At 40.4% G+C, this 23822-nt stretch overlaps 1 protein-coding gene across 4 annotated transcripts in view; it reads right to left on the bottom strand.

Annotated features, from left to right (window-relative positions):
• The window catches only part of UBP1 (upstream binding protein 1), a 38427-nt gene extending 15994 nt beyond the window's left edge, over positions 1–22433 (bottom strand). The window contains exons 1-8 of one of the 4 annotated variants that reach the window (XM_080385906.1): positions 21738–22433; positions 11968–12119; positions 7207–7283; positions 4548–4653; positions 3825–3931; positions 1962–2114; positions 1701–1811; positions 1031–1138 (exon numbers count right to left, since the gene is read on the bottom strand). In XM_080385906.1, the coding sequence (XP_080242032.1) occupies positions 1031–1138; positions 1701–1811; positions 1962–2114; positions 3825–3931; positions 4548–4653; positions 7207–7283; positions 11968–12119; positions 21738–21850 (927 nt within the window). In that variant the 5' untranslated portion in view covers positions 21851–22433. Of the gene's footprint in view, positions 1–1030; positions 1139–1700; positions 1812–1961; positions 2115–3824; positions 3932–4547; positions 4654–6964; positions 7045–7206; positions 7284–11967; positions 12120–21737 lie in introns of those variants that run through there. The other 3 variants (XM_080385905.1, XM_080385907.1, XM_080385908.1) reach the window with 3 other exon arrangements.
• Between the last annotated feature and the right edge of the window lie 1389 nt (positions 22434–23822).

The following is a 23822-nucleotide window of genomic DNA, read 5'->3' as shown; positions in this document are numbered from 1 at the left end:
AAAAAAAACAACAACCAAGAACAGCAGAATGTAAAATTCAGACAGCTCAGTGTTTACAATAGCTTCAGGGGGAAAAAAAAAATACCCTTCAAAGAACCCGTCTGACTTAATATTGCTTGTTCTCTCCCACCCAGTTACACAACTTATAAACCACAAGAGGCATACACTGAAGTATTTTATAATCTAAACCTTATACATCGCTTTCACAGATCATAAATAAAAACCTAATAATATCTGAGGGACAAGAGTCAGACAGTCATTGCCTCAGCGCTGCCGAGAAAGAGCTGTCAGCACAATATGCCTGTTTCAAGAACAGTCGAATAATTGTCTTCCACAGTCACATTATTAATTGATATTTAAACTTGCCAAATGGAAGATGCAGGATTGTTTCTCATCTGAAAAGTGTAAGTTCTCAATGATATTTACCTTAAGAAACAGCATTTAAGAAACCTAAAATGCTAACCCGTGACAGGAAGAGTGCGCAGGATGTATGTTAGATTCAGTCTGGGGGGCACACACAGGGGTAGTGGACACACATCATGAAGATGTGCTGACTCTTCTTAACTGCATTAAACCTGCTTGGAGCACAATATGTAGATGGGTAAAGGAAAAATCAGTAACTAAAGATCAATCATCTGCAACACTACATGGCGTTTCAAAAATACTGAGGTACATGGAAACTTATATGGAATGTAAGTACAAATACGGAACAAAACACTAAATTCCACTGTTCTTACTTCCACTAATTATACACATATAGGAATACAAAAAGCTATTTCATGTAAAGTCGCATAAATGGAAAGCTCTCGACTTTTAAAAGTTACACAGTCCCTCTGCAACAGTATAAGTGTTAGATTTAGGAAGGATTCCTTTGCTGAAAACAAACATAGAGAAATTGGTATACATAAAAGTGAATAAAATTAAGACACAGCAATCAAAATATTTTTACTTTATATAATGGAAGTTTCTCCTATATCTAACACTGCACAAGGTATCTTGCACAATGAAAAGGTAAGCAGAAGTCCCTTACACTGCCTCGCTTTGCCAGAGAATCACCGTAGTCTGCTGGCAAAGTCCGCTTGCTGGACTTTTTCTGCTCATGTTCAACTGCATCTTCAATTATAGGCTCAAGCCTCATCTGGACAAACACCAAAGATTTGGATCAATTTCTTTTCATTATACAGTGAGGAAAGATCTAAAAGCCTTTTTAAAACTTCTGAAATCTTTAGAAAACTGAATAGAACTCACTGATGTTTAAATAAAAAGAAAATGCAAAAACCTACTGAGGCTCTGGCCTTAAATTCAGTCATCTCCAAAAAAACAGACTTTGAAGCTCAAATTCGGCAGATAATTAAACTCTAGATTCCCCCCTCTTTTTTTTTTTTTTTTTTTTTTTTGCTTTTCAGCTGCAAGGTTTTTAGATCTGTACCAAAACACTTGCTCTAGGGTTCAGTACAGTCAGTCAAATAGCGTTCAATCTTAGTGTGTTTTAATACAAGCATCTATCGAGTACCTAAACGACAGTTTACTAAACAAAATCTTAAAATTTAATGTTGCTGTTCACTGGACATGATTTTAAATAAAAAGCTTATCTTTGTGTAAAACTAATTCTTCCCCAACCCTTTCAAGACTGCAGCTAAGTAATATGCCGTATCTATGTATTTTCTCCTCAGTCAGCAGATGCAATTCTGTTTTGTTACCTCTGTAAGAACTGTGGTGTCATATGAAGGCTGATACTTTTCTTTTTCATGTGCAGTTCGCTTTTCCATCTTTTCTCTGTCTGTTTTCTGTTTCCTGTCTGCTCCTTTTGGCTAAAAATGAACAGTTACATGAACAAGAACGCAAGTGGAAAATTGTTTTATAATTGAAATCTAATCTCAGAAGTCAAGCAGTAATATAAAGATGTCCCCCATCTTTATGAGAGCTTCTGAGAGACTTAAGGATCTGTTTTCTACCGTTACCTTAAAAACTTTGATTTGACAACTGGCTGAATGCAGATGATCTGTATATTCTCCATTTTCAGTCTGTTTGAAAGTGTCAACCTGAATCCTAAAAGGAACTCCTTTCTCTCCTCCGTGTTTACGAGGGGTAAATTCAGTGCTGATACAATGTACCTGGAAAAAAAACAACCACCAAACAAAAAGGACTCTCAGAAGTATTCTAGAGAATGTCTGTCTACAATGCCATTCTCAGCATGAGCTTTACTGTGTTACCAGCATCGTGGGTTTTCTAAGGACAAGTAATAAATTACCCAGCCTGAGGACCAAGCTGCCCAAGTAATTGGTTCCTTTTCATGCCCACATGCAAATGATGCCAAAAACACTACACCTGAACTGACAGGGAAGAGGGGAAACAAGCAAGTGTGTCACCAAAATCTCTGCAAAAAGGCAGAAGTCATTACAGATTTTTATTAAATAAGAACTTGCTGGGTCTTAAGAAGAATGTATGTGGATAACGACTATATCTATCATGAATATAGCAATAACTTTTTCAAAATACTACTGTCCAATGTATTATAGCTAGAAAAAACTTCAGTTACTTGTAATAAATATTACCAAAGCTACAGAAGGTCACTGACTGGAAGAGTTTTTAATCTCATGTGAAACCAGGGTATTTTCAAATATGCAAATTTCTTATAGAAGTCAGCAGACTTTTTAATCAGTATGTAATTGCCTCAAGTGCTACATCAGAGTGAAGACTGGGTTTATAGGCGAGAAATACCCATAAAAGATACCTAAGGGCAGAAAATCGGTGTAACAGAGTTATGATGAATCTCATCAGACCATACTCCCAACATTTTTTTTGCTTCTTTATCAAATTTTAAGTGAGCCAAGCACCATGGACACTTTGCACTCTCAATAACTACAATACTATCTTTTTATTTCCTATGGCTATCAAGAATAGAGAAACACAGACTCGAAATTGAAGCTTTAAGTATCCAATCAGTGCCGCTACACTGTGTTCTACAGACTTTAGAATAAGTAAACTACACTTGCATAACAAGAACCAGTTTAATTTTCAGTCAGTCTGTTACCACTTCTTCTAAAGGGCATAAACAAAAATAATGAATAGTTTATCACACACTTCTTCAAGGAGACTACATTTTAGTAATTACATAGTTCTTTCTAGAAAAAAACATCTTTGATTGTACTGGATCAGAGTCAATTTAGTGACAATATGGAATTTAACCTATTTTGGCAACCACAGTAAGAGACACTGCTATCTCTAACTTTTTATGTATACCTTTTTGTAATACAAACAGATCTGAGAGAAAAGCTAAAAATTCCAATGCAAACCTGAACATTCTACCTAAATAATTTCCTAAGAAAGCATGTTCAATTACCCTGAATATCAAAATCGTACTACAAGGAAGCCTCTCGACACAGTAAGAAACATCTTGGAATGTCTGATTTCAAAGTCTCTTTGTATCACATCATTTTTCACTTTGTATCCTTACACCAATCCTTGCTTAAGCTCGCCACTAGGACAGTGAGCCTCAAAAAAACCCAAAAAACAGTATTGACAGTTATTTAGAAGGATACAAATTGATTCCAATACTCTGTATAACTAAGTATTTTAACCATGACAGCTTTCTTCAAAGAGCTTTTTGAAAACCTTTTATTTAATTTGTTTTTAAGCTTTTAGAAACCCTAATCAAGTTGAAAAACCTAACTAGGGACACTGCTAGAACTATGAACCTGTGTTTTTTACAGAGCTCGTATTTAAAGGCTATCCCACAAATAACAAACAGAGAAGCAAATATACTACTGTTTGTGACCTGAAATGCACCAAACACAGACATCCAGTCAAGTAAAGTTTCAAACCTGAATAAAAGCAGATGTACATTTTGTTGGATCCCACAAAAATTCAACTGCATTGAGCTGGCTTGGATTTGTCTTGATATCAATGACTCCAACAGACATTGGAATATCTATTAAAATAAGTAGTAGATATTTCAAAATAATCAGATGCCAAGAAAACACTACAAATAAATTTTAATATAAGGTTACCATCAGCAAACACAGGTAAGATGGAAAAATGTGGGCTTCGGCGGCTTGACCACAAGCCCAGAAAGTTTCTCTAGGACTCATCTGAAGAATCTTAGTAGACTCAACATTAAAAGTGCTCAGAGTTTGAGAGCGTTTTTTGATTCCCTTCCTCCCCCACCACCCACACACAGCCTGTGCACCAAAAATGACCAAGTTACACAAAACACAGAAGCCACATTGGTGCCTTTTCCACAGTTTACTAAAGAAAGTCACTTTTGCCTGTATTCTCCCGATTACTGTTACATTTACTAATCCAAATTAGAAAGATCAGTAATGTGTAAAGTTGCAGAGTGGCTACCTTACTTCTAGTAGCACTTAAAAGTTTTTAAAGGAATATTAAAGTGGTAAGAACATTTATATTCAAAACACACCCTGTGACAAAGCAGCATACAGAAAACTAATGTGTTTTTTCACCAGCCCAAGCGTAAACGTGATCATGATCAATTTAAATTTGGAAATTGAATTTCATACAGTGGCAACAAATAGAAACAATTATACCTAAGTCGAGAAGTCGGTCCCCAGGGCGGTTCCACTTCCAACCTTCTAGCTGCTGGTGCTCTGTATATTGCAACCTTCTGTCATGGAACACAACTCTTATAATACTCTGACAAAGAAGAAAACGATCATCTGATGAGCCACAAAGTTACTGTATGTTTAGAAACAGCCTGAAGATAAAACACTAAAACATTCCAAAATAGCCACAGTGCTGATAAATATGTACTTACAGCAAAAAATTTGGCAACCATCACTATGCCAAAATATTCCAGAACACAGAAATACAACTGAGCAACAGGAGATACTAAAAAATGTGGTAAAAATGCAAATGAGAATTACATCTGGTTGCATATTCTAAAGGTCACTATTAATTAGATGCAGTGAACTGAGCAACACTGACAGCACAGTACCGACACTGTGTCGGCAACACCAACTTACTTCAGAAAACAAACACAAAAGACTTCATTTATTCTGAAAAGCAGTGAATATAGTTTGACCATTTATTTCACTGGTAATTCTGTGGATTTTTGTAGAAAGTTTTAAGAAACTGACAGAAAATGCCCTTCCTAGAATTTTTAAGTATATAGTTACAACAAATCTGTAATAAACAACTTTCAAACTTTTCTAACTATTCTAGCTGAAATATTAATCTAAAAATACCATGACATATAATCATAAAAATACCATAACGTTACTCAGCTAGAAGCAATTGTCCAACAACACATACTTTCGTGGACAGTGCTGGTACACTGTGCACTTAGTCATATTCTGCTGCATGAATGCACATCCAAAGGGCGGGAATGCTGTACACATCAACTGCTACTGAACAAACAAAACGTAGACAAATTTGGGGTTTTTTTCCATTAGTCTACAGTCTTATTTGTATTAACAGCAGGTAAGCGTCCAAAAAACCCAAGAACTTGTTAATGAAGTGTCTCTTAAAGATACATTGCATTTCTTTGGTTTTATTTCAAAAATAACGGAAAACATACACGCACATGTGCGTGCACAAACACACCGCTCCTTTTTCACTGCAAACTGGCAAGTTTGGAACTTGGAAACATCTGCAGCCACCTTCACCAACATGAAATGCCTTCTTTGTTAACAAAGTACTGGGATTTTAGCATTTAAATGTTCAAAATGGGAAGTCTGTCGATGCAGCATTACAATACCTTGCTATGACAAAATTTCCTTTTTTTAAACTTTTGCACTGCTTTGTCCTATTCTGCCTACCAAATGGCTCATCACCAATACGCAAACCTCTAAAATTACAGCAGAATGATACCGCACGACTACATGGCAATAACAGCTAAGGGGGCAAATAGTCAATATGCTTATTACAGCAAGTCAACATGCCAGGTTGTAAAAGGTTAAATAACAGAATTCACAAATCCCAGTTTTACACTTGTGCTTAACACTTCTTGAAATTATCTCTGAACAAGCATCCCACAGAAAAGCAAGAACAAGGCACAGGACTATAGAAACAGCCAAAGTTCACAAAGTTGACAGGCAGACTCTGCCTCACACAGGCACACTGTTCTGGTGTATTTACCAGTACCACTTCCAAAGAGACTTTAACTGAAGTTCTTCCCTTCTTTCCCAATACCCGAATAAGATTTTTCAGCAAATTTGGTAAAATCATTAGATGCTTACAAGAAAAATCCAAACCTCTCTCCTTTATCAGTTCTTTTTCATAATCTGTACCATGAATTGGGAATTTTTCAGTCTGCCTCATTCTTACACTTCACACAATATCTCAGATCCACAGTACCTTCTGCTAAAGCACAAGGAGATAAATCTGGAATTAGGAAAAAGACCTCAGCTCTGGAACAAACCGCTCCGTGAGCAGCAAAATTAGAGAAATCTGTTGCCCTATGCATCCATCTCTAATACCCCACCGTTGCAAAAAACACAGGTTGGCTCCATGTGTTTTCCATAACACTTACTAAGAAACATGCTCATAACACCTCCACTCCTTTCCAAATGATCCTCTAGTTTCCTTCCCCATCTCCTAATCACTTGAAATAGACAATGAAATGGCTCAGAAGATGCTGGATACATACAAATCTATAGGCAACTAGGATCATAAGCTTTGCATAAAATAACTTGGTATTCAGTACATATAAGTACTCCATGCACTGAGTATTTGGATTCATACTTCTTTATTTGTAAACATGACCAGTCCACACTCATTCTGAACAAGCACCTACTGACAGGAAGAAAAAAAATAATCCATAAAATGTACAGTTTCTAGATTGAATTTCTCTCACTAACTTTATATACTTAAATTTGCCATCACTGTTATCACAGCTTCCTTTCACTCAGCAGAAAGACATGGACACACTTAGTGGAGACCCATCTCATCTTAAAACAGATCAGACTGCAGACCTCATAAAGGGTACATGAAGTGATTAGCTCACCTTTAGTTGTCTAAAGTAACATGAACACATTAATAAATGGGAAAATGCATACAGGTATATTCTTCTAGTTTCCAGTAAACCTGAAATAAAACTATGCATTAGGTTCCACTGTGCCCATTTTCTTTACTGGTCAGAGTAGCTGGTCCACTTCCCTCTGTGACCAGGTAAGGTTAAGAACTAGTCCTTCCATACCCAAGCAGCCAAGGTTTGTTAGTAACATGAGCTACAGAACTTCAATTCACCTTCACCAGTTTCCCATTGATCTCTGGTATGTCTCCAGCTTTCCGATTATCTAGCATCCGTATCTCGTACGACTGACCTTTAAAAAGAGAAAAAAAAATATGTATCAATAGAGAAGTGAGAGCACAAAGCACAAAGCTATTTTGTGTTTAAGGCACCAGAATTAGTTTTTGGTTCATAGTACAGAAGAATACCAGTACCTGAAACTTCTGTTCAATAGATTTTTATAACAAGATTCACTTCATAGAACAGGAATTAATGGAACAAAATGAAACTTCCTGGTCCCTTTAAAACTACAGATAGTTTCAAAGTTTAAGTATTTCATTTTACATGAAGTGTAAGCACTTGTTTCTCTATTTTTCTTCTGAAGAAACACTTTTCAAAGCTGAATTCCTTTATTTTTGAAACTGATGAAAGGCAGCATACTGAGAACCACAGAGTGGTCTTCTGAAATAAAACTCTTGCAGAGTTTTTATACTCTTCATGCAACATACATACCACTCTCCCATGTTTACTTCTGTCCATGTACCTGTGCCTTTGTATAATTTTTAGGCTTTGCATGACTTCAGAAGTAAGCCTTTAACAGAGCCAGTTACTGGTTATTTCAAAAAGGTACGAGCAAATCTGTCTTTCCAGTGAATTTGATGAACTGTTGTGCTTTAAAAAAGACAAAGCTCAAAGTAATTTATTTGAACTACAGGGATTTTATTTTTTTTTTCCACAAGGTGAGCAGCACATATTCATTTGCAAAATCACCTTTCCCTAATTAAAATATAGGACAAAACAGATTTCAAGAGGTTCACCAAGATCAAGTGCAGTATATTCATTACCTTCTACACTACCCTCCAAACTACCTTTACGTTCTAGTGCATTCTACATTTCAAAGACATTTATTGACTTGCCCTACACGGTAAAAGGTCAGCTCTCATACCCCTGTGAATAAGCAAATGACTTCTTCAGCCCCTTTCACTGCTTCATAGGCTGACGCTACCTCCAACTATGGGCCGTTTGGAGTTTTTTGCTGTAATGCAATTAGCACATTTATGTATATACTCTACAGATGTACAGATTTACTTTACCCCACCAGCATCTATGATCATTAGTAAGATCATTGATGACATAAACCCATATAAAAATGAAATTAACCTAGTGCAGCTCAGTAAAGCAACAGATCATTTCTCCTCCTGTATTTAAGAGGAGGCAGCTTTTTTCCTGTTAAGTCAGATTTGTTCAGGCACCAATGTTACTTTACTCACACAGATACAACATATGTAAGCCCATCTACATTTATAGACAACATTTTAAAAATCTAGCACTATTAATAAAACTTTTGCAAGTATTTCTCCTTTCTCTTGCATCATTTTTTGGGGGAGGGATGGTAATGCCTGCTTGCTTGCTCAGCAAGTGTTGCTAACCTTTTATAGGTACATATTAAGACGAAAGATTTGATGAAGTTAAAAATCAAGGAATACCCAATTAAAAAATGCAACAATAGCATGGGAAGTTTTCAAGAGAAAGGGACAGACATGTTCTGTTCTGGACATGTAACTGCTCTGAAAGTGAAAAGCACCACAGCACTGATCTTAGTCATTTCTGTATGAGAGATATATATGCTGCTTTCCCTGCTTTTTCCTGGAGTGTAGCCACAGGAGCAAGGCGACATAAGGTGCTAGGAACCTCTAACTGCCCACAGCTTAACACTGAAACTGTAGTACCCTCTTTCACAAAAATCACAGAATAGTAATGTTTGGAAGGGACTTCTGGAGGTCATCTTGTCCTACATCCCTGCTCCAGCAGGGCCACCTAGAGTCAGCTGCCCAGGACCAAGCCTGACTGCTTCTGAGTACCTCCAAGGATGCTTATCCAGCCCAGACGTCATTAGCTTCTCTACAAGCACCTTATGGGAGAAAACAGCAAAAGCCTTGCTGAAGACAATGGCTTATAAACAACACCCACTGCCCTCCCCTTGTCCATCAAGACAGCCATTTCATCAGAGAAGTTTATCAAGTTGGTCAAGCATGACTTCCCCTTGGTGAATCCATGCTGACTACTCCTGATGACTCTTGTCATTCAAGTGCCTGGAAATGGTTCCTAGAATTAGTTTCTCCATCACATTCCCAGGAAGCCTGTAGTTCCTAAACTCTGAACAACACTCTTAGCTATTCCAACTAAAACACTGACAGAGGGTAAAGCCAGGGATTGCTTAAGTGTTGCCTTAAGAAATGTCACTATAGCTTAACAGACGGGGCAAATGTTCCTGCTGTTTCTAGTATTCTAGTACTCCCGATTCAGTAAACTAAGACAACTGCTGACGAAATTAAAGAAGGTATTTGCTCTCTATGGTACTCACTATTCACAGTCCTCTCGAAAATTATTTAAAGGTGAGACACTGCCTGATAATGGGGCCGAACTAGAAACAAGGTAACTGAAGTGAGGAGGATTAAAATTACTCTTTTGCTAGAGGAGTTCATCCAATTCATTACATAAACATATGTATCAGTACAACAAGTATTGCAAACTGATCCTTATTTTAAGCTGGCTTCAGTATGAAAAATGTCATCTCTCTACACAATCCCAAGTTTGTTTTTTTTTAACTTGTATACATACATACACACACACTAACAGCTAAGAGAACAATTTTTAGGAAAAAGTCTTAACGTAGACAGCAAATGTACTGTCTTTCTGTCTGAGGTATTGGCACTGAAGGGATGCTGGACAACTGGGTTTTTCCCCCCCCATATATTTATTTAGAAAAAGGATGTATCAATGCCTTCATCTTTTGACTTCAATGAAGTTACCCAAGACTCTGAAAACTAGCACAAGTTCTTTGCAAAAGAATCTTTATGAAGAGATTTTCAAGGGTAGATGAAACATTTACAGTCATTTCAGACACTGTCACTTAAAAGGCAAGCTCTTCTCATAGCAAGCACTTTCTTTTTTCAGCTTGCTGCTTCCCCAACACACTGAGCTGAACTTCAAGCTTCATGTTTGGTCAGGAAGGTGGGATCCTGGCACTGAAGAAAACAAAGTATATTTCTACAGAGTTTAAAGTTTATAAAAATTCAGAGTTCCTTTAAACAGTGCACAACATCTTGCTGGTCCAGCATACTGCTGCAATTGTTCCATTTTCTCCTGAAGAGAGCACTCAGGGTACAAAAAGGGGTTAAAAATAAAGTAAACCACACTAAGCAAATGGCTGAACTATGCAATCACATGTTTTTAAGAGACTAAGAATCACCTAAAGAACTTTCACTATTCTCATTAGTAGAGGAGTCAAGTAATGTTTAAAGCATACTTGGACAGACTGGATACTGCAAGATGAAGCAGTTTATTCACATGGAAAGCTGAAAATGATGCTTTGACATGATGTCAGTATCAAATTAGATATAATCTGCTCTCACAGACTTTAGGGCCCCAGTACACAGTTAAACACTACCAGGTATGAAATGCATCACTAGCAGTTCATACTACTAGAAGCACTTAAACTTGAGCAAAAAGGATAGCCTATCAAGAAAACACACATGTAAAATATATGAGTTCTATAAACTAGTAAATTGTCAAGTTACATAGCTCACACAGACCAAGGAAAATTCACCAGTACGTATTTTAACCTGTGTCCTTGTCACTGCACACTGACGCAGTACACTGCTCAGAGAGGCACATTAGCCAAGAATATTAGTTGTACCAAAACATGGTAGGATATGGAAAAGTAGTGGTAAAAAATATTTTTAAATTGTTTTCATTTTTCATACAAGTCATGCTGCGGGACTGTTGTCTTTTAATTACAGTGCCATTTATTGAGAAATTTTGAGTCAAAGTCCATAAGGAAAAGAAAAAGCAAAACTAAATCTAGGAACAGTGATCCTAGAGTGTTAGAGCAAGGGGAGGGGACAGTCCCAAACAAATGACAAATGGTTTTATTTGAGCTCAGAATGCTAGCTGACTAAACTTAGAACACCAGTATCATCTCTCGTGGTGAGGGAGGTTTTATCACATGGCAATGACTATATTCAGATTTTTTTACCCAGCAGTCTCTGCTCTCTGTAGAAGGAAACCCAAATTATCACGCAAATCAACTACAGGCTATGAGGAAAAAACAGCAAGACTTACGAGCAGTATTTATCTAGATACTTTCTGATTAATGCAGGCAGACAGTAGTGAAGCACAGAGAAACTCTAAAGGTACAACAAAGGTAGCTGCACTTGTGTTTACATTTCAAACATAACACTGTTTGGGGCAGATATGTATAGCTAATTTGAGAGCCATTACAGTGGCCTCTGTTGTGCAACACCTTTTGTTTAGGGACTGACATTTTAACATTTATTGTGACTTTTAAGGGGTGTTTGTGTGTAGCTGATGCAAATATTATGCAATTATACTTGCTACTATCAATCATCAAAAGTTCAAAGAGGAATGCAAAATTAGTCTTGTATTTTAAGCTATTACTACTTGAAGTTTGTCTCCTAAAAGCTGTCAGCTTGATTTTACTCTGGGAGGTGGGAGATGGGCGAGGGGTGACACACAGAGCAGAAAAAAAACCCCAAAACCCCCAGACTCTAAAGGGAATGTAATGACAAGACTATAGCTATGGGTCTGCCAGTTGGACAAACCAAGACAACTAGCAAGGTACTCAACCTCACTTTTTACATGCATTTACTCTGGATGTACCCAAGTGTACAAAAACACAAAATACAATTCCAGTTTTAGACCTGCACCACAAGCTGCATTCACTATTGTTATGCCTGTAACATATGTATACCAACCTTGATTCAAGTATGTGAGAGTTTCATCATATAATTTTACTGCTGGAGATGTTGCAGCACACATAACATACTGGAAGGGTGGATGTTTCGTCTCATTTTCTTGGGGAAGGCTGGAATCTTCCTGTTTGAAAATGGGTAGTGCCAAAACATCGCTGAAAAGAACAAACAAATAACTTTGTGAGACTGTTGGCCCTGTTTTGCCTGAAGATAAAGCAGGGGGGTGGGGGGTGGGGGAAAAGTTATTTGTGACTTTAAAAACCACAGTGGAATACATACGGAATTGTGTCAGTTTACTAGTGAAACTAACATGAGCAGTATTGAAGACATTTTTCACCAAAACTTTAAGCTAGGACACATAAGCAATGCTCTGGGACCTAAGCAGACAATAAATAAAGTTGTGCTCATCCTCTGAAAATTTAGTCTTCAGTTCTTATCTCCACTGAAAAAACTGTTTACTCTTTTCACCTGTCAACACAGGCAAGCTTGCCTAATATACATGCAGCTGAGAGCGATGTATTTATTTACTTTCTTCTTTGAAATAATATATTCCCCGAAGTGAAAATCCTTCTCCCCATCTAGTATCATCATATCTAACCTATCAACTCCATTGACACTGAAGATTTTTCAATATTAACTTTTATTAGGCTTTATTAGGCTTTAGCACACTGAATAGCACAAAAAGATTAAGCAGCAGGTTCACTTCACTTATAAATGTAAGACCACCAGATAAACTTCTGAACTGTGAAGTTTCTGAAGAGTAAAGTGCAATCTGTACTATTTTTCTGAAGAGTAAAGTGCAATCTGTACTATTCACAGTAAGAAAGACAGCTTCACCACAACCAGTAAACACATCTTCTGCTTTCTACAGAATAAAATTATCCATATTACCAATAGATTCATTTTCCTTGTATACAGTAATCCTTCATAAATAAAACCTCAAAGAGATTAGTGAGTAGCTCTTGCATGGAATTTTTGTTCACAATCAAGTCATCTGCAGGTCCATAAAAATGTCTTTGAAAATGAGTTTCTAAACTGAAGAAAGATTTCTCACATCTCACCTATTGATTCAGTTTTTAATCTACATATATTGTCTTTATTTTTCTTGCATCGATCACAATCATACATTTATTTTTTTAAATAATTACATCTGCATTGCATGATTGTTTACACTTTCTACCCTAAAATGTTTGAAGTTAAATTGTTTTCTGCTGTTCCTCATTTCTGTGACAGTCTGTTTTACTTAAAAGAGAACTCTGTTAATCATTCTTGAATTCCAGCTCATATCTGGAGAATCAAAAAGTATCATAATCAATTTAAAGAGTGAAATTACAGCCAATATTTTTGTGTCATGGAAGGTTATAGTATAGATTTGGTCTATGTAAGTATTAGGTATGCGGAGTGTGGCTGCAGCACCCCAACTTTTCTCTTAAGAGCAGGTGTCACATACAGTAAGCTAAAGGCCAGCCACATCATATTCCGCTCCCCTGGCTACCTGGACCTGAAAGAAGAAATACTTATGAACAGTGAAAAAGTTTAAGAAGTTTGTCTATACCTTGTAGAGACTGTACAGTCTCTCCCAAAAACAACAACTAGAATTAAAAAAAAAGAAAAAGAAAAAAGTCACTGGGAAGAAACCACAGGAGATGCTACAAACGGGCATGAAAGCAGGACAAGGCAAGAATACCATCCAAAAAAGCAGTACAAGCCTCCTGACGCCAGCTCCCCAAACTGGAGCCCAGAGGCAGCTTTACTCCTTAACTAGTTGCAAAGGAAAATGATGTGAAATACCCACTTAAAAGAGAAGCAGCCACTGTAAAACGGTCAAAAGGAGCATCACGTCCAGAGGCAGGACCGAAGACTTCGCAGATGGGTGGACTGCTACTTGAGGTTGACTCAGAAAAAAACACCAGATGCTTCGTGCCCTGCTGTCAGTCAAAAGGGCAGCACGAGCAGAGGGCAGCGCAACGCCAGAGGGAGCGCTGCGACAGGCCCGAGACAGGACCTGGACACCGGGAACCCCTGTGTTCTTTGGCACTTGGTAGAGTAGTTGAGTGTTTTTACGAAGAGGAACTTTAAAATGGAAAGAACACGGAAACAATAACCATGTTTAAAATAAACATGTATGAGTCGAAGCACAAAAAAAGGTGACATGCAAAGTATCTCACCAAATAAATAACCTGTAATTCTCACCTAAATTCTGCAGCACTTGCTTTCATGTAACATACAAGATGAAAAAGAGAAGTCTTTTGTGTATTTATGAAAAATACCTTTCAAGCCTTGATTTCCCTCTCAGAACTTAAAGACAAAAATGCATCTGGTCTGTCTTAAGAATGTGTGCCGTGGTTAATGAACTAGTTAAATGAGTAGACAAGGCACTGGAAGGCACCAAAACTGGAAGACAAATTTAGTCTGCTTTAAACCTGCTTTTGCTAATACAAAGTGGTAATGACTAACTGCTAACACAGACATCATTAAAAAAAAAAAAAAAAAAAAGACATCCAACCCCTCAACCCTACAATTTAATTGTAAAGAGGTCATAATGCCTGATCTTAAAAGCCACCATTCCAGAAAAACACTCCAGCAAATGGCACGAGGCAAATGTAAGAATCTTCATTTATTTTCCCAGATAAAACCATACATTTTTCTTATAAAAGACTATTCCGGGTACTAGTACATTCCAAAGGAAAAGAGAAGCCAATGCATTTAAAACTCTTTCCTAGACCATCTTTAAATAAATACAATTTAAATAACATTTTGCTTTATTCACTCATAAAGAATGAAATATCCATGTTTTCACATCTACAGATACACTTGTTTCTGTCTAAAAACAGATAAAAGCTGCAGGCAATTAAAAAGAGTCAAAAGGATATGACAAAAGTATTTCAAATTAAGATTTTGAAGTGTCAGTGATAAAGAAATGTTAACTGATTTAGAACCAACTATTAATTCCTCTTCAAAAAAGTGATATATCTTTACTGACTTTCAGCAAGGAAGCTGCTATGAAGCGACGCGTTTATCCTTCGTCACCGTTGTACAGCAACAGAGGATGGCCAGGTTTAATCATACCTGTGAGCCTACAGCTCAGCAACACGAAAGGTCTTCTGGGCAGTAATGGCATAAAGAATTTCTGTTATGTGAGCTGCTCCCTCCCTACACAGCATTTTTCTGGGCTAGGTTGGGGTGTCTGTGAGTTCACAGCACGGCCCAACACACAGCTACACCGCTGAAGGTGACAAAGGCAGGTGATAAAAATCTTACTGAAGAGAAACCCTCATCCTACCAAACATAACTTGAGGGTAAGCACAATGACTTAAGCTCATGTCCCTCCTCACGATTGGCAGTAACAGGGGTACAGGAATCAGGGAAGAAATTGCTAATGTCTACGTTTAGCTAGGAAATCATTAGGAACACACAACTCTGAGAAACACAAGAATATAACGAGCATTCCTCCCAGTTCTCTGAGGCCAAAATCCCCTGTTGTTTATCCTTACTTTAGTTCAAATAGGGACCATCTAAATTTCAGTGACAAGCATTTTCCACAAAATAAAACTCAATCCTCACACAGCACAGCTGAAGAAAACATGTGAGGTGTACTCACAGTTCAGAGAAGGAAACCAATGGGAAACAGAAATTTAGTATTTTTAATAGTCCTCTACTTACACTGAAGAGCAACATCCTGCAAGTGATAAACTGCAGACAATATATGCTATTAAGTAGACCACATTCCTAAAAACTGTGGAGATTGTGACAGTCTTTCTACCACCTCTACTTTTATACTGATTCTATTTGTAAAGACCCAACAGAAAAAAAAGGCCAGGAGAGCAGGTCAGCCTTCTCAGTTCCAGCTTCTTTGTCCTTAGATCCTGGACACAATTTCTGCATTTATAATGACCCAGTGGCCTGGCAGCACAAATTATCTGCCCCCCAGTAAATCACTGGCAGCCTCCACACTTCTGTATACTTCAGCATCCTCTAGTCATTTTCTACTCAGCTGGTGAAATTTGATTTGTGCTGGCCCAATGCAGATTAGTGACAGGCACTTTTACTGCCAGCTTTGCTCAGGTTATTTAACACGGCAAAGAACCTCTTGCCTAAACAGAAGTTGCCCAGATAGAGGAAAAATGAGTTTTCCACAACAGCTACTGTTGAAATTATTTCAAGCTACAGGAGAAAAGAGTTTTAGAAGACCGATTCTGTTCTTTTTCTGCCAATGATAACTTTTGATTTATGAAGTAAAAGACTAGTTTACTTCACTCGTCTCATCTAAGTGAACCTTGGACTACTACAAGCAAGCTGAGGTATAAATGAATAGCAATGTTTTTAAGGAGAAGTAGCATCTTTTGTTAAGACTTCTTGGTATCATTTGGAAAAGCAGATCTGTCAAGGTTTACTCTCTTGATGGAAGGAACACAGAGACCAAATTTTTGAAACTATTAGCTCCAGTACTAAAAGTCTTGTCTTCATCCCTCACAATTTGTTATCTAAAGCATTCAGCTGAAAGCCTTCTTTCTTCCTAGAAGGAAGAGAAAATGCTCCCAGAAAAACAAAAAGAAAGTCTTCATTACACACCAAAAGCAGGCAGCAAACACATCTCCAACACCCAATCTTAGCTAGCTATGTTACAGGAAAAGTGCATCATCTAAACTTCACCACACAAAAGTTAAGAAGGCTTAGAAGAGGAAGCAAGGTGCACGCCAAACCTTGAACCAAAGCATCCAGTGGGATGGATCATGTGTGATAAGCTATCCTATGTAGCCTACATGAGTATAGCACAAGAAAGATGCAAGTTATCCTTCTCCCATGCTTGTGAAATGTGCATCAGCCACAGAACCACCTTTCTTCCAAATATAAAACCCTCTTCTTTTCAACACTTTCTGAAGCATGGAAAAAAAACCAAAACCGCAAAACACAAAAACCCCTCACCTGCCTAATAACAGGGTCACAAAATAAATTAAGAACCTCCTGTCCTTACAAGAACAGGAACTAGTATGTCATCAAAATCCAAAGTGACTTTCCATCAATCATCTGCCTTATCTGTCTTCTGGATTGCAAACTTTTGGGTGTGAGTACTAAAGCATCCAGGAACATGCAGGTCTTTTGAAACTTTAAAGCACAATTTACAAGGACAAATACCTTGAGAAAAATGTTTCTCAGGCAGTATTTGAATTAAAGTTATGATCTCAAAGCCCAGCTCTGCACTGTTTAAGAGGTCTCAAAGAGGTCTCAAAGAGCCATGAGAAAATATAAGGGAATAGGAGAACTGAGACTTGCCCTGTATCCACAAAGGCAAGTCTGATGTGAGACGAGACCCCTGGAAGTAACTGCTGGGAAACAACTTTCTCTGAAGCAACTAGAATCAGAGAAGTGCAACGTGAAGAAACATGTGCAAATATAATGCTATTCCCAGGAATCCTACAACCCATCACATGGAAACTCAGCTGGTTAAAGGCCTCGACTTACGGGGAATTTGGCACAAAATGCGCAAGAACAAAAACCCCAATTCCAAAATTTGTGTCCTCCTAAGCTCTTGAAGATACCAAGAAAAAGCTGCAAGAACAGTATTTGTTCACAATTACAAAACCCCAGTTTTCCATCCACTACTCCAACACAGAGAGGTCAGGCAGTCTGTACTAATCTGCAGCAGCTACATAGTACAGACCGCTTCTAAGTGGGAGTAATGCATACAGCAAACTTGCTGCCCTGCTCTCAATCCCGCACCTACATCCACCATGAGACGCGACAGAGGAACAGAGGAGACAGTTACGCAACTCTGACTTTTTGAAATGTATCCACACATACAACGGTGAAGGAGGGGAAAAAACCCAAAAAACAAACAACAGCAGTGGCTCAGTGATCTGGAACATGAGGTTTATCTTTCAACATGTTTTATTTGTGGTAACAAAATTAGGAGATTTAGGTTTGTGGATTTTAATGTTCCTCAAATGTCTATTTCCTGACAGGTATTTCTGTTTGCGTGCCTGCACAAAGAATCAAGCTCCAAGTCTAATCAGTACACAATATTTTATAGTCTAGATGTCAGTGAAAATTATTTTTGCTAGTGCAATACGTACCACTGCAACAGAACCTTTTAATGTATTCTACAGAAAATACCATGTACATCTTAAAAATTTTTTAAAAAATTAAAAATTACAGGATACCTTAAGCAAGTAGTCTTATTAAAAAAACCCCAAAAACAACATAACCAGTAGCAGAGTCTCAAAAGAGCAGGCAGCATTCAGGAAAGAATAAACAGTCCTTTTGTCCATCAGAAAGTAACAGCAGCCACAAGGAAAATAGGGCTTGAATGACCTCAAGTCCAATTTTTTTCATTCTTGCACAGCAACTATAAAGGTAAGACAGTACCTGTCATGACCCAACTGAGTTCATCAGAAGCCAAAAAAGCAGATGTCAGGGACACAAAAGCTGTTAGAAGAAAACACCCTCCCTCTCTTCTCCACCTGAAAACAAAGCTCTAAGCTGTAAGACAGCGGTCCCCGAATCCTAACAGACCACCTTAATGGTTACTTAAAGAAACAAGACTGACTGCAGCACACTTATTTTCAACCAAGGCGGAAGCCACCTCCATTCTCCAAAGGCACTCCAAGCGTTTGGGAGATGCAGCAAACTGACTCAGTTCTCCAAAAACAGAGGATTGTCTCAATGCATTTCCATACAGTCTTTTGTATAGACGTCCCTCTTTCAGAACCAAGAGTCATCTTCTTCAATTTAGTTTAATAACTTCAGGTTTTAATCTAGAAATATACACTAAAACAGATACTCCTGAAATAATCACCAAGTTCCCCCAAAACAGACATCAATTTTAGGACTACAAATATCATTGGAATTGCAAGCATTTAAATAAATCCATATACTAAACTTCCAAATCACACATAAAAATTGAGTAATTAAGGTATGTGTCCTTGTATTAATGCTCATTTTAAATCAGTTCATTAATCAAATAATTCATTACATCAAAAATGGAATTCTACTCAAGAAATGGCAGGCAATATATGAAACTTATATTTTCAATGGAATAGCCCCCATTTTTTAACAGTTCAGACTAACGATGAGTGGCCCCCAAAATTACACAATTCTTGCTGTGTTGCGATGGATATTATGACAATTTGTAAGAAATCACTACAAGTGTCACTACCAACTGAAGGTAACAGCAATATTCAAACCTCACTATCACTGAAGGTACCGTGTTTTTATATAGGTTTTGGGGATGGGGTGGTATTTGACACATCTGACAAAATTTACTATCAACTGAATTGAATTTTGTGTTTATAGGCAGTTTCTTACCGCATGAGAAGGCGTAAGAACAGCAATCAGAAAAAGGGGGTTTCAAGATTTTAAGGAAATTATGAGAACTATCTACAGAGAAATCGTGTCTAGGTAGCTTCCTTTTAAAAAACCTAGTTACCGGTCAACAGACATGAGCAACTGGCTTAATTAAAATAAACAGGAGTAATGCCATATACTCTACTTCAGGGCACTGAGTGATCAAACTGAAGAAAGCATCAACTATATTATATAAAACCTAATAGGTAAAAGGGTTATGTCCAGGTCTTCCTAACAAAATGCAGGGGGCATATAGCTTCAGGAGATCTCCCAGCATTCTCCTCTAGACAACAAAGAGAGGACAACTGTCTTCTACTAGCATACAGGATCAGTGTCAGCACAGTATCTTCACTCTTCATGCTATGCCACCTCTCTTAGTTTTCCCCTCTCACATTACTTAACAGACCATGATGTCCATGAAGTAGAAATCTAATCAATACATAAAACAGCTAACATATTCGGCTGAAATCGCTCTGTGTCCAGCAAATGCTAAAGGCAATTAGGCGATCCCTTTAACTGTGTGTTCAGACAGTAAAGTTACAAAAAATGTGTTCCAAAAGTACTTGCATCTCATCACAAACGAAGTGTTCAATAAAAATGAGAACTAATGTGCAGCTTAGCTTGTGCAATATTGCTTTTTAAAAGCTGTTTTTAACTGTTACAACTCTTTTTGTGGTAACTTGAAATATCCTAGTAGGCAGGTATGTGTAACTAAAAACCATTTACAATTGCTGCCCACCATAAAAGCATGATACAGCAGAAGAAAATCTACACAACAACAGAGAAGATTTTCCTAAAGTTCCAAGAAACTAAACAGTGTGCGTTACTGGGAGAAGAATGAAGTCTATAAAAAGAAAAGAAAATCTTTAAAAAGCTATCCCAGTCAAAACAGAAGACTTCCAATCATAAGAAATCCTAGAAAGAACAGGATCATGACAGACAAGGAAGAACTGTTCGAGCGCATAAATTATGCATTGGTGTTTGCACACTGAGAAGCCATCCAGGCAACTGCCATACAGCTGCCCACAAAAACTGCCACACCACTTTGTGGGATGAACGTCTGCTTGACACAGACAGAAATGGGAACGAAGTAGAATAAAATCCAAACAAGCTGAATATAAAATCAGGAGTATTCTCATGAAGAGAGATGAATCACCTAATTCTCTAAACAAGTTTTAGAATTGGGTTTAAATTAAAAAAAAATACTAACCAAGCCTCACACAAAACAAAACCCCCAGCAAATACATATCCCACCATAAACTTGCTGAGCTCACAATCCCAAATACTAGCAAAAGGGTCTTCATGTCTATTCAGCTGCAAACTTTATTTATAACTTTGAACAAAGACACCACAGTTCCAACATGCACCTGAGTAGTACTGCCTTAAAACGTATACAAATAGCTGAAACTTGTGGTGGCCTCCAAGTTTCAGGCAACCCCGAGAGGTAAGGTGTCTTCCACACAGGCTAGGCCATCAAACTATCAAATGCCAGTGTTTTACTTCTTCAGGCTCTCAAAATACCAACCCTGTTGAAAATCTTAAACTAAAATGTCTCCCAGTGTCTCCAAAACAGTTTCCCTTTTTCACACCAGTAACTCACTCAGGAATCCACACGTTCTGACTGTAACTAAGATAAAATATACTTATTTCAAACAATTACAGCTTTATCTTAACTTAGAACAAGCACACCCAAAAGCTATCTAAATACTTTCACTGTAAAGCCTGGAAAACTATCAAAAGGTAAAGAAACTGCCAAGTTGATTAAGAACTGAAAGAGCTACCTAACAAGAAAGAAAAAAAACAGGAAAAAACAGAAAAACGTCACTAAAAGCACATACTACACAGAATATTAAAGAATATATTAAAGAATAAACAGACTTATTAAAGCAGAACCACACCACCACCCTACTAGCTACCACAGCGTTTACTGGCTCGAGAAAGAACGTTTTCCAGACGTTAAAGAAAGCAGCTATTGCTTATTATAAACCAGAACTGTATTTGCCGAGTAGAAGATGATCATCCTCTGAAACGTGGGCTCCGGTTGCACAGCCAAGGGACAGAGAAATGTCATTTTTATGGCAGCGATCACACACGTAGGGGCGAAAGCACCGCCGGGCAAGCAGCAACAGCAGCAGCCGCCGCCCGCCCCTTGGGAAGGGCGCCCTGCCAGCCCGAGGCGAGGGCGGGGGGACCCGCCGGGGCAGCCCCTCACGCCACGCGGGGCTACCGAGAGACACCGGGCCGGCCTCCGCCACGTGCCCGCTCCTCTGGGAGAGTCTCCGGTAACGGGGTAAAGAGTACTTCATTTAAAAAAAAAAAAAAAAAAAAAAAAGGAGGAAGAACGGAGGGGTCCACCTCCTTCCCGCGCTCGCTGCCCAACGGCACGGGCAGGGCAGGGCGGCCCGAGCACCCACCGCCGGCAGCGTTACCTCATGCTGTAGGCGCCGGCCCCCAGCTCCTGCCCGATGCCCGAGAGGCTGGCGTCGAAATCGTGCACCAGCCCGGACTCGATCACTTCATCCATCTTCAGCACCCACGCCATCTTCCACCGCCCCCCGCGCTCCCGCGCCGCCGCGGGAGGAGCCGGACGGGGAGGAGCCGCTCAGCCCCGGGGCCGCCGCCGCTGCTCCCCGGGAGGCGGCGTCTCGGCGGGCGGCGCCGACGGAGTGAGGGGCTGGGGGGGAAAGCGTGGGCGGGGCGGGGGGAGGGGGAGTCCGCGTTCAGCCCCGGGGGGGTCCTTTCCCCGCGGCGCGACCAGGGCGCGGGGTCGCTCTCAGCATCCTGCGCTCGCCCGGCCGCCGCGGGGGGCTGGGGACCGGGCGGCCGCCTCCGCCGCGCCCTTCCCCGCCGCCTCCGACCGCACACCGCCAGGGGCCGCCGCCGCTTCTGCCACCGCCCGAGCTCCGACCCAGCCCAGCGGCGCCTCCCGCCGCATCATTCACGGGGGGAGGCTGCGGCGGCGGCGGCAGCAGCGCGGGCACCGGCTGCCACTACAGCCCCGCCGGGGAGCCGCCGCCGCCCGCCTCGCGCGGCTGTAACGGCCGGGCGCCCCCCCCGCCCCGCTGCCGCCGCGGGAGCCGCGCGCAGCCCCGGCGTGCCCCTGCTCCCGCGCAGCGCCGCCGCTCACGCCAACATGGCGACTACTTCCACCCCCCAGCGGCTGCCGGGGTGGGGCTTTCCCGCGTCCCGGGCCGCCGATTGGCTGGTCTCCGTCGGAGGGCCCAATCAGAGGTGGGCGAGAGGGGTGAGGGGGAAGCTCAGCCAATGAGCGGGTACTTCCTCACGCCAGGCGACGTCACCGGGTGACAGGCTCCGGCGCCCCGCCCCACGCCGGAGGGCCCGTCGTGCACCGCTGCTGCGGCGCGGCATGCTGGGAGCGCCTACCCGGAAGCGGGGTGCGGAGCGGAAGCGGAAGTCGGGCAGGAAGTGGCGTCAGAGCCCCGCTAGCCCGCCGGGCGATGTGGGAAAGGCTGCGGCAGTGTCCCCTGCGGGCGGCTTAGCTGGGGCCCGGCCGGGCTTCGTCCCCCGCCCCGGTGCGGGCGGCTGTCCCACTGCTGCCCGTCTTCCCCCGAGCCGGAGCCGGCAGGCGGGGTGGGGGAGTGCCCTGGCCCGGGCAGGCGGCGGTCCCGGGAAGCTCTCAAGGCACCAGAGGGACCGGGGGCAGGTCGGCGGGCAGGAGCAGCGCCAGCGCCCGGTCGTGCCCTCTCTTCCTCAGCCTTGGGGCACCTTCAGCCTTTCCCGCTCATATAATGCCGGTTTTTATCTTTTGTTTCACAGTACGTGACTGTCGGAGGAGTATAAAGGTTAATAGAAAAGAAAGCTGCCCCCGTTTTCTGCCTTGTCTTGACCTACACGTTCCGAAAAAGGCTGAGGAGCCTGCCCTAAACAACCCAAACTCTGCTGCAGTCTGAATGACCAATCAACGCCACAGGAATATAGATCAAAAAGACAAAGCAGTACCTGCAAAGCAGAGAAATAAATTACATCTAGTATACCACCTAACGCACAGTATAAATACACTACTTAATCTGATGAACAAAATCTCAAGACCTGCATCCTGAGTTTGCAACCAAATCTCCAACTGTTGAAAAGTACACGCAAACATGAAGGCTCACAGGGCACCTGCTGGCAGGACTGGGACAGAAATGACTGGAGCTCAGAGGAACATGCTCGCAGGTCAAAGCCCTTTTATCACCTAATTTCTGGAGCAAAGCTGCTGTAAATGGACATACGGCTTCTCCAGAAAATGGTACCGGTATTTTTGCTGCTGTAATTGATATATGAGTTCTCTGCCTGTTTGTGGACAGATGAATAAGTCATCTACATGTAGGAAGAAGCTTAGCAAAGGGTAATTTATGAAGAGGGCATGGGCTCACGAACAAGTCACTGGCATAGGCACTAGCTACCAAGTTACAGCTTTTAATGAGAAGAATTAAAATTACCACAGGCAAAATACCTCTCAAGCCTGAGGAGATGACAATACCCTGAATTGATTAATTTGTTATTATGACTGA

This window comes from Falco punctatus (assembly GCF_963210335.1).
Source record: "Falco punctatus genome assembly, chromosome: 4".
Lineage (NCBI taxonomy): Eukaryota > Metazoa > Chordata > Aves > Falconiformes > Falconidae > Falco > Falco punctatus.
This window is presented reverse-complemented; position numbering and strand designations above follow the sequence as displayed.